The sequence below is a fragment of a genome, unplaced genomic scaffold (genome assembly GCF_019419815.1).
Source record: "Pyrus x bretschneideri cultivar Hongxiangsu unplaced genomic scaffold, Pyrus_bretschneideri_v1 Contig5, whole genome shotgun sequence".
Lineage (NCBI taxonomy): Eukaryota > Viridiplantae > Streptophyta > Magnoliopsida > Rosales > Rosaceae > Pyrus > Pyrus x bretschneideri.
The window spans coordinates 12,788,723-12,805,234 of NW_025999787.1; the positions used below are offsets into that span (position 1 = coordinate 12,788,723).

A 16,512-nucleotide genomic window follows, 5' to 3' on the forward strand; every position below is an offset into this window, starting at 1 on the left:
CATTAGGGGTATTTTCATAATTTTAATGAATTAAAAAGTAAATTTTTAAGACGGGTCGTTACATATCACATACAAAGCCATCAAATATTTAGACGGTTTTGCCTATACCTTAAGTTGTACAGTTTCCATAATGTTGTGTGGGACCCCATTAAGAGCAATTGAATGGTGGATCTTTTGAAGTTGATTTTGTCGAGGACACCCATCATTCTAGCTATGCATATGAAGATGAAGTTGTCATTTGACTCGTTGTCAATTAGAACCTTGCCTACCATGGCATCAAAGAATTACAACTTGACCACAAGGGCACCATAGGGAAGGAGCGGATGTATTCTGGCCTGGTGGCGCGATTTCTGGGATGATAAGCCTTTCGCATCGTTTTTTTCCCTTTCCAAGCCCTTTTGAAATAGTCCCAGTTTCTTCCTTTAAGGCTATTGTTTTGGAAAGATCTCTTTCCCGAATAGTGGGGCGGTAGTAAACCTAGGGTGCGTTTGTTGCACCGGACTATCTCGGACTGGACTAGCTTCAGGGACTAAGCTGGACTGGCTTACACTAGACTAAGCTGGACTGATTTAATGAAACGTTTGGTGCAGTGTCGAACTGAAAAGCAGGACTTTAGTATTATATTATATAATCTATATATTTTAATATTTTATTATTAAATTTAATCAAATACTAATATTTTATAATATTTTACCTTTTTTTCTTCTTTCTAGAATCATCTTCTTTCAACTCTTTTTTCTTTGTTCGACATCTTCTCTCTGTCTAAACCTCTCTTTTTCTCCTCCCACTGTTTACCTCTCCTTTCTCTGTTCCTCTGTCTTCTCCCATCTTCCTTTTTTTCTTCCGATCCACCTCAAATTACTCTGGCCTCCTTCTTATTTTTTAAAGTTTGAAACTTTGTATTTATTTTGTTTTGACTCAAAGAAAACGGCATGGAGCGGGTGCTAGAGTTGCGGGTAACAGAGCGGGTGCTGGAGCTGCGGGTAACGGAGCGAGCTGAAACTTTGTATTTATTTTGGAAGTGAGGGCTCGAGGACTTTCTGGGAGAGGGCACAAAAGTGCTTAGGCTTAAAGCTGTGGTGTGGGGGATTATGCTGTTCAGAGCCAATGCCATGTGAATTGTTTCTTTCGGATATATGGGGTGGGCTGTGGTGGTCGTCCGTTTCTCTGCTTTTATTCCTCAGCGGCGGGAATGAGATGGGACAGGACAAAGATGCAGCTTGTGGCCAAGTTCTTCATATCTCTGTTTTTTGGGTCTGAGGGCGCGACCGATGAGCTTGGTCTGAGCGGAGGTGAATCGGACGACGGAGCTCATGAGTTCTCTGATTGAAGTTCGAATCATGATCTTTGTTCATGATTCAGGGTTGGGGACAAGGAGAGGGAGAGAACGCGAGCAGAGAGGAGAGTAGAGGACGCGAGCAGAGAGCGATCAAAGGGATTAGCTAGTCCCATGGTTTGCGACGTCTCTCGCTAAGATCGTCTAGCACGGTCCTTAGTCGAGACGAGTCCGGCTTACTCCCACTAAAGCTAGTCTCGTGAAGTAACAAACATGGGACTGGACTGACTATTAATCTAGTCCAGTCCAATGAGGGCTAGTGAAGGGAAACAAACACACCCCTAAGGTCTTTGATGGTCATTCTGCCTCTTGTTGGGACAAGTTTCGAGGCCATGCGGTTTAGATTCGGGTTCACTGTCCTGGAGGAACCTAAGAGGCAAAGACTTCGAGATGGGCAATGATGTCTTAGATAGCTTTCATCCTTTCATCTAGTCTAGAGTGCCTAGCTTGTTCCCTGGTTCATAAGTTCTTTTTAAGATCTCTTGTTGATGTGCGTATCATTAAAGCATTTTCCTAGACTGGATTTATAAATGAGGCATAATCGTCCCCCGTGCCTGTGTCCTGATCATGGGATGTTCTTCTGGACATAACTTCTATAAGGCAGAGTGATTTGGCTGAGAAGAATATGAGTCTTCTCTCAATGAAAACACTAATTGTTGAAACCAAATTCATGCACCTCCGTGGATGGTGGTCAAGCGCAAATCCAAGTAAACCTGAGCAACTTGCAAAACAGTAAACAACTGTGTTTTGCAATTATGATTGTGGAGATAAGATCGTTATGCAAGCTTATGGTGGATCTTTCACATTTGATTTCTTGAGCAAAACACGTTAACCTTGACATACGTGGGAATGAAGTGTATGTCTTGTGAGAAGGTCACCTGTCTGCATGTGGTGTTTTAAAGAAACTTGAAATTGTATTAGCATGGCTATTACACACACTACACTTCAATGATGATCAAAAAGTTACTGCTAACATTTGAATAAGAAAGATTAGCTTGGATTAGCTTGTTTTGTGCGAACTAAGGTTCTTAATGATTTGTTCTCTTGAATGAAATTCTATGGTCACATAAGGGGGGAAGCTAATGCTAATGTTTTCCATGTTGCTACTTTTTCATGTTTTCTTTTTTTTGCTCTAGGACTAGCAAAAGCTAAGTGTGGGAGTATTTGATAAGCTTATATATATATATATATATATATATATATATTATATTTTACATCAAATTTACTTGTCTTTTCTAAGTTAGTTCCTTATATTTTTGAGCTATTTACTTTGTTTTTGTGTTTTGTAGGATTTTTCAAGCAAAGAAGAGAAAAGGAGCACAATTGAGATTTTAAATAGCAAATTCATCAAAACTGCATGTGCAAATCAGCTGACTTTGGCAGCGAGTTGCGAACAACTCAGAATGAATCAAAGAATGAGCCTTATGTGCGTGGAAAGCTACGAATGTCTATTTTCTAGAGCACTTTTTGACTTTTATATCATTTTTTTAGAAGAAGTTATGCTCATTTTAATACTTAAAGGTTCCCAAAAGGCTGAGCAGTTTGCAATTGACAAGAAAGCAATGAAAGCAATAAACACAATAAATCTTAGCAGCCATAATTGATGCAGCAAAGAAAACCACAAGTCTCCATACTAATTGGCTTTAATTAGGAATGAATTGTCATGATGATGGGAACCATAACACATTTGAAAGGTTATGAAAAGAAAAGAAAAGAAAAGAAGCCAAATGTGGAGAAGAGAACAAGAAGGCAGCAAGAGCGAGTGAGGAAAGGCAACAAGGATAACACTCTATTCTTTTGGTTTCATCTTCTCAAACTCATGTCTTTCTTTTGGTTTAATTGAAGAATTATTTGTAACTAATTTCTAGAAGTTAACGGTTGTTTGAAGCCTCAAAAATGATTGCAAGTTTCTTATGACTTTTTGTTTGAATTTCTCTTATGAAGGATGAAAATTGGTTCACTACCTATGTCAGTGATGAAAACTTTGTGTTTTCTATGGATGCATACTTAGTAAGTATATATAGGATTCTAATGCTATGAACATGTGTGTGCCTACCCTTACCGAATGAGGACCTACATATGATCTAGAGTAGTACTTGTTAATTGTGATTAACATGTGAACCAATTTCTAGGATAAGTAAGACAACGCCAGTATTTACGATGCCTTGTGTTGATTCAAACTCTTTTCGTTCTTAATGATTTCTACTTCATAAATTGATGAACACGCCATTCTAGATTGCATGCTAGAGATTAAGTTGAAAACACCATTCTCTTAACATACTACGTAAGAGAGAATAATAAGTTGAGTTCTAATAGTGAGCCAACTTGAGCATCTTGATCCAGAAATAAAAGGAATTTGAATGAAATATAACATGTTTATACGATTATTTGGTGTTGGATAGCACTTCCCCTAACTCATTTTCTTAATTTGTGAACTAAATTCTATTTTTCGTCATTTTATCATTGTTGCTATTATGCTTTTTTTTAATTTAATTAAAATAGCAAACCAACTCCAAAATTCTTGAAATTTTGTGTGAGTGTACCTCTGTGTGTCTAGTATTTGCTTATAAAATTTTATTGAATTTAGATAACTGTAAGTTAGTCTAATAATTATTTTTCAATGGCTGGTCATTAGGACAGCAGCCTAGTTTTTGTGGTACTTTAAGTAGTTAGGCAAGACAATCTTCCATGGAAAAACCCCTATATTTTCGTATGCTACAATTGACAAATCTTAGTGTTAATAAGGAAAATTAATAGGACATTTTTATGCGACTTTGTGGTGTAAATTTAATCCTATCAATAAACAAACAAAAAAAATGAAAGTTTCTCAAGTTAAAATGGCTCATTTTATGTATTGCAATCTCCCGGCACAATATTTTCGGTTAAAACAACCACCCTTAGCCACGGGTGGTTGAATCTTTTGACGTGGTCTTGGTTGTTTTGTTAGTGCATGCGTGGTGGTGTTTGTCAGGAAGAGGGGTCCAAAGGTGAAAAAATAGGAGGAAAAGAAAATGCAAGGGCAGGCGCAATGCAAGGGACAAGAAAGAAGCGCGGGCTGAGAGACGTTTCCGGAAAGTTAATTTGAGCGATGGAAAAACTATGAAACAAGTGTATAAAAAGGGAAGAATTGGGAACGAGAAAGATCGTAGAAGAAGAAGCAACAGTCTTCTTCAAATAAAACCATAGATATCTATAGGAATTAATTATATATTGCGTGAGGAAAGGGTTGAAATTAATAGATCGATAGGAATAAGAGAGAGAGAGAGAGATGGCTTCCGTGATGTATGCGCTGTTGCTGTGCCTCTCAGCCGGGGCACTTTCGGTGGTCCAGGGAGAAGACCCTTACCTGTTCTTCACATGGAATGTCACCTACGGAACCATCTCTCCCCTCGGAGTCCCCCAGCAAGCAATTCTCATCAATGGCCAGTTCCCAGGACCCAACATCAACTCCACCTCCAACAACAACATCGTCCTGAACGTCTTCAACAACCTCGATGAGCCATTCCTTTTGACATGGAGCGGCATCCAGCAGAGGAAGAATTCGTGGCAGGATGGAACCCTTGGAACCATGTGCCCCATCGCCCCTGGCACCAACTTCACCTACCGCTTCCAAGTCAAGGATCAGATCGGGAGCTACATGTACTATCCCGTCACTGCCATGCACAGGGCTGCAGGCGGCTTTGGTGGACTCCGCATCAACAGTCGTCTGCTCATTCCCGTCCCCTATGCTGATCCCGAGGATGAATACACCGTCATGATCGGCGACTGGTACACCAAAAGCCACACCGCTCTCAAGAAATTATTGGACAGCGGCCGCACCATGGGAAGGCCCGATGGCATCCTAATCAACGGCAAGAACGCCAAGGGAGACGGCAAAGACGAGCCCCTCTTCACCATGAAGCCAGGGAAGACCTACAAGTACAGGGTCTGCAACGTGGGGCTCAAGAACTCCCTCAACTTCAGGATCCAAGGCCACCCCTTGAAGCTTGTCGAGATGGAGGGCTCCCACACCGTCCAGAACACCTACGAGTCCCTTGACGTGCACGTGGGGCAATGCTTCTCGTTGCTCGTCACTGCCGACAAAGAGCGCAAGGACTACTACATGGTGGCCTCGACCCGATTCACCAAGACCGTGCTCACCGGCAAAGGCATAATCCGCTACGAAAACGGTAACGGCCCTGCATCCCCCGAGCTCCCCGAAGCTCCCGTAGGATGGGCCTGGTCTCTCAACCAGTTCCGTTCCTTCCGCTGGAACCTTACTGCCAGCGCCGCCAGGCCTAATCCTCAGGGCTCCTACCACTACGGAAAGATCAACATCACCCGTACCATCAAGATCGTCAACTCTGCCTCGAGGGTGAATGGCAAGCTCCGCTATGCCATCAACGGAGTCTCCCACGTGGAATCCGAAACCCCACTCAAGCTGGCTGAGTACTTTGGTGTGGCCGACAAGGTCTTCAAGTACGACACCATCCAGGATGAACCCCGAGCCACCGTGGAGGACAAGGTCACCTTGGCACCCAACGTTGTCAACCAGACATTCCGTGACTTTGTAGAGATCATCTTTGAGAACCACGAGAAGAGCATTCAGTCATGGCATTTGGATGGATACTCCTTCTTTGCCGTCGCGTAAGTCCCCTACCTAGTCTCTCTCTTCTATGTAATATGTAATCTCTACATATTTATACCTAACTAGGTAGCTAATATTACTTACATATTCATATATAATATAATCAATCAATGCTACTCTTACGTGCAGCATTGAGCCCGGGAGGTGGACCCCAGAAAAGAGAAAGAACTACAACCTTCTGGACGGAGTGAGCAGGCACACCATCCAAGTGTTCCCCAAATCCTGGGCGGCCATAATGTTGACCTTCGACAATGCCGGAATGTGGAACGTGAGGTCGGAACAACCGGAGAGGCGCTACCTCGGCCAACAGTTCTACGTGAGCGTCCTGTCACCTGCACACTCCCTCAGGGACGAGTACAACCTCCCAGAAACCACCCAACTCTGTGGCATTGTCATGGATTTGCCTAAGCCACCTCCATACAGCGCGTAAACGATCACATCGTCATCCACTGGCATATTATATACATGCTAGCTAGTACTGTAACACCAAAAGGAATGGCCATCAAGCAATGGAGTGGCTGATTGATCATGCATGTATCAACCCTTTCCAAAATGCAATAAATTTACAGTTCTAATATTATCATATATCCATCTCTCCTGTTCCAGCCCACATTACCAAGTCGATGCTCGCTAGCTAGCTATGAATTATTAACATTAGACTCAATACATACATATAATAAAAAAAATCTGAAACATAAATATATGGTTTAAAAGAAGGGAATTTTAACGAAAAACTTCCAGTACTGTTCAATTTAACTAAAAACCACATTTTTACACTAAAAAGTCAATCCTGGTACTATTCACTTTACCCTTTATTTTGTCCTTATCGTTAAAACTCAAAATTTTCAAACCATTTCTCTTAGTTTTCCTTTAAAAGAATTTATATTTCAAATTAACTCTTTGGTGGATACCCTTCATCAAATTTGAATAAATTTAGTATTAGCTTATCCTGGTTTTCGCTTTATTTTCAAACTATGTTGGCTTTCTTGGTTTCTGTTTTATTGTTAGACCTATAATTTAGGTTCAGCTTTAGTGGGGTTCGGTTTCATGCCCCCCCCCCTCCTCTCTTTCTTTGTTGTTTTTGTTTCTAAAAGGGTGAGGTTTATGTCTCCTCTTCTTTTCATGTATTTTTTTATCCTTTTTTTTTTTGTATTATGAAATGTTAGGTTTATGTCCCTCTTGACTAGGTATATTTTTTTTCAATATCAATCAAATTTTCCTCGTACCGTCGAGAATAAAAATAAATAAAAAAATCTAGAATGCACCCATAATCATTGTTTTTTTGTTGAAACCCATAAGCAAATTTCAATAATTAAATTGGTGATGTAAATGAAACCAAAATAACGGTTTGAGTCTTTATTGATATTATTACATATCTTTTATTATTATGCTATTTATGTGGAGAGTTGACTACAATCTAAAACCTAAATGTATAAGGTTTGAGTCTATAACAGTTAGGGACCAGAAACCGCGACTAAACTATCCCTTTCACTTAACATTGGTTTTTTTTTTTTTTTTTCAAAATTGAAAAAGTAACATTTAATGTGAAAGTTAACTAGAGTTAGGTAAAATGACACATATTAATTGATTAGGTGAGCATACACTATAGTTATGGTTGTGAGAAAAAATGCTCCCTAAATTTATAGACAAAATTTGCAAACTAAAAGATATATCACCAATATGAATGATCACGTTTATCAATACTTATGTAATAAATCAATCATCAACTTCCATGTCCTTTAGTTTTCAAAATTTTATCTATAAATTTAGTCTCCCTAACAATACTAATAAACTAATTAATATTGGACAACAATGCTTGCGTCCATGGTCCATGACTCCATGATGAGAATCGTAATTGTAACCAACATAAAGAGTAAACTATGATTTGTCTAAGTAAAAATGTAAACGTTAATTTAAATTAAACAGTAAAAATTTGTTAATCATGATTGAGTAATGAGGTGCACCCTTAACGCTATAATAAACCATATCTATCCATATGAATTTTGTGTGTGTGTGTGTGTGTGTGTGTGTTGGGGGTATTATTGCCAGAAAATGATCATTGTCGGATTTTTTTCCTAGAAATCTTAAGGATCCTGTGATCGTAACCGTTCATCGTATATCGTGCGGTCAGAAATTATTCCAAAATTTAAAATGAAATATAAATAGTACCTAACGATAACTAACAGCATAATGTACAATGAACGGTCACGATCACAAGATCCCTAGAAAAATGATCCGGCGAGCACTGGCGGATCCAAGAATTTAAGATCAGGTGGTCCCAATATAATATTAAAAAATTAAACCGTAAACTACAATTTTTCATTCATAATGTTTGTACCAATAACATTACAAGCAACAAAGACTAAATTTGTTTATGATAAAGTGTCATACCTAAAAATGTGTCATAATATTCATGGTCTCTGAAGACTGGAGAGGTGATTGGTGTTGGCTGGTGGTGCTTCGGTTGGGTGGGATGGGGATTGGGGAATGGCCCAATGGGTAGCAATTAAAGGGTTATACGAAGATTTGGCAAAATGGGCTCTTTTGAAAGTCAAGCCCCTACGAAACTCAACCTCTCAGGTGACTTAGAGATTGTTTTCAAACCCATAACAAACCGCACTGTTTCACTCAAATGGCTTGGGTAAAACAACTTCATCTAACCAAGTCATTTAAAAAGGAATAAGCAGTCTTCTTGTTCTTCTCCTTCTAGTAACAGAATTCCAGAAAAGAGTACAACAGTCACTCCTCTCCTCCCTTATCTGCTCGGACTTGGGTGGTCATCGGAAGTCTTCACAACCACTTATCCGAGCTTTTGGGTGGTCCTGGAACCACCTAGGTCCCTTAAGAAATCCGCTCTGGCCGGTGAGGATCCTTTTCCATTATTGCCACCCTCAAAGCACTCCATTCATTTTTAATTTCAATTTTTTTTCTATAATGCCAATTGATTATTGAAGAGTCCACGTATTCGGTAGAAACGAACCGAAGACAATATAATTTTCAGTGGCCAGCAACTAAAAATCTCGGTTGCTCTTGCTTTTTCCTGAAGATTTGAAATCATCATGTGTCCCATCATTCAATATGAACCATCCGAAAATTGTGCACATATTCAGTGCTTTTTTTTTTTTTTTTGAAAACATATGATATTATCTAATTGACGGAGGAATGTGCGAAGTCTCATAATGAGTTAGTTATAATAATTTAGTGCGAATTCGCCTTTGGCGAGAATCAAACCTAAAACCTCTCACTTACAAATGAAGAAGAATACTATTAGACCGTAATACTAAATGACACACATATTCAATAGTTGAAATCTTAAAATCTGCAACCTTTTCAGTTGCTTTCTACCAACACATCTTCAGTAGCTTAAATCATCTTCGTCAGCCATCATTAACAATGGGTGTACAACTTCGGCTGGAGCACGAGCCACTAGGATCGAGGTGTTGGGTCGATACTCACTACATGTTGAAATCTATTTCACAATGATGGGTATCTCTTGGTTCTTGGAAATGGTATTTTAAGTAATTTGGTGAGTAGTTTCTAAGGGTATTTTACAGAAATGATAGGTAGATACTTACGAAGGCTATTTAAGTAAAGATGGTAAATGGAGGGCCTACAAGGTTTATTCACTAACTACGATATGTCTACGGGTAGCTCTGTTTCCTTTAAAGCAGTTCCATGAAATACTAGATCAATCTGTAAGGCAAAAGTGCGAACACGATGCCTCAGAGAAAATATACTCAGGAAAAGATGAATAACTAAATAATTAAATGCAGCCCCAGTTATGTAGATATAATATTGCACGATTGCCTGGCACGGTAACACTTGCTGCTCAAGCTAAATCATCTCTACTGCCAGCAGAGTGACGACTAGTATAGCCCTCCTCAAAACCAAGTTTTTTCCCTCCTCGTAATTTTTAACATTCAAGGGTAACATTACCAACCACAAGGTTACACTTAAAAAAGGTGACAAGTGAAAACCTGCACCACAAGCCATAAAACTAGAAACAAATCAAGTAGATGCATTTGTGCTACTGAACAAAATATAGCAGAGCTAGAATGGTCATTATTATTAAGCTGGAAGGTTGACAGACTATCAAACTCAAGTTACAAGTATCTTGTCTCTTTTTTGTGTTATTGATGTTTAAATTAAGCTTGGCAATCATCTCCGAATTCTACGTTGAGCAATCAGAAAACGGATATTATTTCAGACTTGAATGAGAGAACAGAAGAAGAGAATAAAATAACAGAACACAACTGTAAGGAGAATCCCACCCTAATCAAAACACCTACTTGTACCTCTAAAGCAGTCTTGATATACTGGAATTATTGGTTTAATCACCAAACCCCAGGGGAAGGATTCATCTCTGGGGAGAATCCACTGTCCGAACATTTGCACCTGTCATTCCTTCAATTCGGTCTTTGGTTATCTCCACAAAATGACCTACTATTTCATGGAACTGCTTGAGCCCTGACAGGGGGAGAATTATGGAGGACCGATCAGAACCTGCAACCTGCAATTTAAACAGAATTCTAAAGATATTATGATTTCATTTACTGCCAGAAACCTAAAATATAAAATATAAAATGAACAAGCAAATCCTTCTAGAGTCTCAAAGAAAAAATTCTTTCACTTCCTGAAGCATACCTCGGATATTCTTAGGAAATGTCCCCTATTATTATTCCCAAGATCAAAGAAAAATCTCTTTTGATCAGCTCTGATCACTTTAGACACCCCCATGTTACCAATTTCATCTTGTGCCGGCAACTCTGCGGATCTGTCAACATTCAGTTCAGAAGTTGGAGCAGTTTGACTATTGTGGCCAGATATGAAGCCAGCGCCTACATCATCTGAAAGCCCAACAAGGCGCTCTGAAGGTTCAGAACTTTGCTGCTTTGGCATGGAAACAACCAGGTGAAAATTCACAAGACTTGTAAGTCACTCCCAAAAGAGAAACTAATATTACCTAGAAAGTAGGAAAGAGTTTATGCATGAAAAACAAGGACACCTGATTCGGCAGTATAAAAAGCCTTGATGCTTCATTGATATCAGCTAAAATGTTTCTAAATGCTGCCCACCCTTCATCTCGGGTGCTTCCTGCAGGAACAATGATAGTACTGCGATTTCTACTAACAGAAGCTTCAGAAACCTGCACCAAACACGTTGTGAAGCTGTGTACATACACAACAATGTTTTAAGCTTTTGATGCCAAGTACCTTAATAGGATATATACTATGCTCTTAAGTTGTTGGAGAAATAAAAATAAAAATAAAAATCCCAACATTTAGAATGTCAACGAGTTGAAGATCTTAAGTAAATGGTATGTTTCCTATTGATGTCAGATTTTCATCCAACGACTTAGGCATAGAAACTTTCCCCTTAAATTACTTCACATCAAGGAATTTGGGCAACAAATACCATTTAGTAAGTACCGTAGGGCTCCATGTTATATCAAGCCCACAAAAATATTCAAATCATTCACAAGCTGCTCCAGCCCAACAGCAGACATGAGCTACTGAGAAGTAGAAGATATAGTTCTTCGACAATTGTGTCAAGCACAAATAACTTTACCTTAGTCTTAATAAGATTTGAGCAGTGATGCAAAAATCTGGAAGTCTGTCTAAGATATTGATGACATTAAGAATTTATAGAGAACCCATATGGAATAGGGGGTCATTTGATTTCTTCCCAAGGTGTTGCTGAAATTCTGAAATTTCGGCAACACATCAAAACCGTATCAATACAATTAAATTTCCAAGATACAGGAATATCTCTGAAATAGCTGGTTTACAGAGTTAGCTTCATCACCACCGGACATGAACTTACAAGTCACCACCATCAATCGCAGACGAAGCACTTAGTTGGGTTCCCACAACTTCCCGTCTTTATAGCAAATGCAACACCTTGCCCTAACCATGTCTTTGGGGAGATGGGAAAACAAAATATCCTACCCACTTTAGACAAAAACACTTTATGGCATGTTATAAGAAAATAAAAAGGAGAACAGTGAAAAGAAACGCTAGAAGGATTACGAATTATTCATTCCAATGATATAGATTTTCAAGTTTTGGCTTTTCAAGTTCTATAGTAAACATTTAAATGGGCTGAAATTGTAATGATTTGGGATAAATGCGGGTTAATGTTTATTTTTAGAAATATCTAAGTATTTTCCTTTTGGGGCATAAAGTAGAGATTTCCTAAAGTTCCCTTTAGAATCTCCATGAATTGAATGAAATAGCAATTTTAAGGGAACCTTTACTTGTATTTCTACTGATCTGTTCATCTATATCCAAATTTTCAACCTCACCCATGATACACTATTATGCAATCATATATCATAAAAAGTAAAGACGTGTCAGCTGCCATTGGTCAAAGGTAGGTGATAAAAACCCCCAAGACTAAAGATATTCCTCAATAGAAATAAACAAGGGAAAGTTTTATAAAAAAACAAAAGATACAAGCAAAGTACATATAAGTACAAAGGTGAAGCAAAAATCAGTAGAAGACACTCAGGAAACAGAGACAACACACATAAAATGTCTGCACGTGACATCAGCACCACTGATGGTTCTTCACATGAAACTGGATCCCAAAGTGTTAACCAATCTCCATCTCTACCGTTAAATATCCTGTTAATTCTTCTTACCTCACAAAAACCATCAGAGTTACTTGAAGGACCCATACATTCACCAACTACATAATCCTCCATCCAAACCTTGACTTAACAAGTGACTATTACCCCAAGTGCGTTGGAATATTTAACAGAAAAATGCACAAAAACAAGTAGATGCTAAACTACTTTAATATGAAATTTCATGGATACACTTTCGAAACTTGGGGATTAGAAACATTTAGTGAGAGAAAAGTTTGAAAACAACATTAAACTAGAAAATCATCCTCATTATCCATTAGAGGAGGAAAAAGTATTTATGAATTTGGTGGTGGTGGGGTGGGTATGGCAGGGGAGCGGAGGTAAAATATTGCTTGTTGTAGATTCATTACTTTTGTCGTCCAACTAAAGAAGCCAACTTCTAAGGCATTTCAGGGGACTCCTTATAGAATCAGGCACTTCTCTTGTGTAAAGTTTGAAGAAAAAGGGTTCTAAAACAATTCACTGTGAAATTAAAATAGTCCTTGACTATTCAACTGCATAGATTTCCCTGCTTAATTTATCAATAGTTTCCCTAAAACAAGGATGAAGGATGTACATGTCAATACCATGTAATCCAGAACATATCTACACACCCATAAATATATGTACACAGATGGAAACATAATTGTTAGCATACAAATCTTAATTATGAAAAAAATAATTAGAAAAACTAAATTAAGGCCAGGTCAAGGTGATGAGGCAACCGCAGATGCAAGGCTAAATTGGTGTGTGCCTAGTGTGTAGTCAAATGTCATTATGCACACGCAGGCAGATGCAAGTAAGTAAAATACCAAAAATTGATCCCCAGTAAGTAGAGTCTGTAACTAATTCAAGGATGTGGTTGCAAATTAGCATGAAAATTTGATCGGATGGGATACTTGTAAGATTTTTGAAACAGACGATAGAATATATTGCAAAAAAAAAAAAAAAAAAAAAAAAAAAAAAAAAAAAAAAAGAAGAAGAAGAGAGAGAAAGGGAAAAACGGACCTTCAAGAAGCGGCCCCTGCGATTTTCGCCAATGTCAAAGTAGAAGACCTAAGGAGGAGAAATTTAGGTCAGTCAGAAAAAAGAAATTAAAGAAGAAGAAAGCATGAGAGAGGGAGGGAACTTGCCTTGGTGTCGAGCTGCAATTCCTTGCTGAAGACTTCCTGGTCGTCGGAATTGACATAGTAATTAAAGAGATCGAGAAACCAAGAGATGCCGGAGAAGGGAACGATGATGGTGGACCTGGTGGCCGACGTCTTCTCGGAAATTTTGAGATAGCGGCCGCGAGGGTTTTCTTTGAGATCGAAGTAGAAGAGCTTGTGCTCAACCTGCAGCGTCTTACACAGGAGCTCAACGTCATTACCGCCGCCGCCACCTCCACCTCCACCACCAACTGCCGCCGCACCGCCTCCTACGCCCCCCGAACTCCCTTCCATCTCCGAATCTTTCTGTTTATGTTATTTCGTAATCCTAATCCTAGTTCAAATAAATAAAACTTGCCACTTCGCCACTAGTACTGGTTATTGATTTGAGAGTTGAAACAAACCACCGACGGAAGCTGTGGACCCCTGGTTGATGGGTAACTTGCTACCTGGTAGGTGTCAGCCCTCAGATCTCACTTCTCAACTTGGAATTGCTCCTCGATTGCCAGTTATGCAATCTAGGGTTTTGGGCCTTGGGAATGTCATGTGAGGGCGAGATTGACCCACTCAGACTCGGCCTCCAGTTTCCACTAGCCACTTTACATTCGGAGCGGTTCCATTCGGTTTGGTTTTTAGTTGAAATTGAAAATCAAGCTTAACTTATAGTTCGGTTCAACTTGGTTTTTCTTCGGATTTTTTCGGTTCAAATTAGTTCGATTTTTTTTCGGTTTGATTTGAATTTTTTATTTATAAAAATATGAGAATTGATGAAGAATGTTGTCCTAAAAATCGCAATCTCTTACTGCAAGAAAATCAAATGATTATACCATAGCAGGGGTAAAGGTATAAAATCACAAGATGGATTGTGATTATACAGACTGAGACACAATCAAATTCACCACCACAATTTTTACAGTTTGACAATGAGAAAATGCAAAGTAAAAAACACTTGTAGAACATTCGGAGAGAAACAAAAGAAAAATAAGATAGTTGCTTGGGAGAAAGAAGAGGGCTCAAAACATTTGGGCTTCAAGTTTGCCTTTCTAGATATTTGAGTTTAAAAATTGGGCTAAAAAATAAATACTCAATATTAATAAAATTAATGATCAATCTCAATTTACTGTCTTGAAGTTTATTTGTTTTCAACCTTCATACATCAAGTGTTTTTTTCGTCCCAGTATGATATTTAAAGTTATAATTCTAAAATAGTTTCATACATCGACTAAATTTTCCGTTAGAATCTCTAAATATAGACAATAACTAGACGACACGTGTCAATCTATGTCTCCGTGCATATTATAAAATTAAAATTTTAAAATAAAAAATTATAAAGTTGAAAACGCAGCACTTCCTACTCCTAGACCTCAACCCACTCTATTTCTCGCCGGCGTCAAACCCTCATCTCCTTCCCTCCTCTCATCGCCTTTCTTCTCTTCCTTCTCTCCGCTGCTCTCTTTCCACCCCCCCCCCCTCCCGCCCTACTTTCAATTCCCTCTCCCAAACCCTCAATTCCCTTTCCGCAGTTCGTCGCGACCTTGGGTCACCGCCCTGGGATTCGTGCCTCGCCGCCAACTTCTAGAGAAAGAAATTCGAAAATTTCAATTTCAATCTAATCCAGTTGAAAACGCAGCATCCCCTTTCCCAAACCTGTGATGTGAATTACTTGGTCGTGAGGCCTACTGGTCGAAATTTAGAATCTAACGGCCCACGATGCCCAAATGGTTCACAGCCACATCACAACCGTCTGATCGCACCAAACCCAGTAACAGTTCTCTGTTACTCTGATTGGGGCGAGGCTTTCGATCTAACTATTTTTGGGTGGAGACACCATGTTCTTGTTGGGTTTTTTCTATGGGGTTCTTGCATTGCTCGGATTGTGGCAGAAGGAGGCAAAGATCTTGTTTTTGGGTCTCGACAATGCCGGCAAGACGACGTTGCTTCATAGGCTCAAAGATGAGGTCTTTCTTTCAATCCCATCCCTTTAATTTTGTTGGTGGGTTTGGGGTGCTTACGAATGCGGTCAAAGTTATGATTTTTTAATGGGTCAATCTCAAACCACGGAATGATTTCGCACCGAGAAGAGAGAGAGAGGGGAGGAAGGCTGAAGAAAAAGTGAAAAAGGAGAGCAGAGAGGGAGAAAAGAAAGAGGGGTTGGTGTTTTTCTGTGCTGGGCGGAGAAGAAGAAACAGATAGAGGAAGAAGGTGGGGTGCGAAGAAGGAGTGACGGCGACGAAATCAAATTTAAATTTTTTAGGTTTAGGTTTAGTTTTTTAATTTTTTTTTTTTAAGTTTTTTAATAAAAAAATTAATGAAAATAATTTTAAAATTTTAAAAGTTAATCAAAAATCTTGTAATAATTTTATTTAATAGGAACATTTTTGCTGATCATCATTTGATGCATATTCATCATCTTATTTATCATTGTTAAATGAGTTTAAATTTCGAGATTCATATAATGAATAAGTACAAATTTCAAAATTTAAACATATTTAATAGTAATAAATAAGATGATGAACATATATCATACAAAATAGTGGTGAGCAAAATATACTCTTATTTAATAATTAAGACGAAGCCTACCACTAAACCAGTTCAATCAAAATGTCTCAAACATTAAGTTTTCTATTTTACCCTGATGCCAAGCTTTGCTCGTTCAATTAGGTATCGTTTGGTATGCAGACTGGACGGGACGGGACAAGACGGAACGGAATGAAACGGAAGCAAAGATGCTCTCGGATGGAAACAAGGAGGAAGAAGAAGGAGACGGAAAAGT

At 38.8% G+C, this 16,512-nt stretch overlaps 2 protein-coding genes across 3 annotated transcripts; one reads left to right on the top strand and one right to left on the bottom strand.

The window, feature by feature from the left end:
- The first annotated feature begins 4,270 nt into the window (after window positions 1-4,270).
- LOC103964981 (L-ascorbate oxidase homolog) lies at window positions 4,271-6,550 on the top strand. The gene is made up of 2 exons (XM_009377999.3): window positions 4,271-5,962; window positions 6,093-6,550. Exons 1-2 carry the CDS (start codon window positions 4,605-4,607, stop codon window positions 6,391-6,393), a joined length of 1,659 nt encoding a protein of 552 aa, XP_009376274.2. The 5' UTR covers window positions 4,271-4,604; the 3' UTR covers window positions 6,394-6,550.
- A 3,455-nt stretch (window positions 6,551-10,005) lies between these two features.
- Window positions 10,006-14,033, bottom strand: LOC103964992 (transcription factor Pur-alpha 1). Of its 2 annotated transcripts, none has more exons than XM_009378018.3 (5): window positions 13,725-14,033; window positions 13,600-13,647; window positions 10,969-11,109; window positions 10,608-10,850; window positions 10,006-10,473 (listed from the first exon to the last, which is right to left on the bottom strand). In XM_009378018.3, the coding sequence occupies exons 1-5, from the start codon at window positions 14,031-14,033 to the stop codon at window positions 10,321-10,323; spliced, it is 894 nt and encodes a 297-aa protein (XP_009376293.1). In that variant the 3' UTR covers window positions 10,006-10,320. The 2 variants fall into 2 exon arrangements, with proteins under 2 accessions (XP_009376293.1, XP_009376286.1); XM_009378011.3 differs by having other exon boundaries at window positions 10,608-10,853.
- Between the last annotated feature and the right edge of the window lie 2,479 nt (window positions 14,034-16,512).

Coding starts and splice junctions, on each gene's coding strand:
- LOC103964992 (XM_009378011.3), bottom strand. CDS start 14,033: ATGGAAGGGAGTTCGGGGGGCGTAGGAGGCGGTGCGGCGGCAGTTGGT. Junction 13,648..13,724: donor AATTGCAGCTCGACACCAAG/GCAAGTTCCCTC, acceptor TCTCCTCCTTAG/GTCTTCTACTTTGACATTGG. Junction 11,110..13,599: donor GCAGGGGCCGCTTCTTGAAG/GTCCGTTTTTCC, acceptor TGTTTGGTGCAG/GTTTCTGAAGCTTCTGTTAG.
- LOC103964981 (XM_009377999.3), top strand. CDS start 4,605: ATGGCTTCCGTGATGTATGCGCTGTTGCTGTGCCTCTCAGCCGGGGCA. Junction 5,963..6,092: donor TACTCCTTCTTTGCCGTCGC/GTAAGTCCCCTA, acceptor TCTTACGTGCAG/CATTGAGCCCGGGAGGTGGA.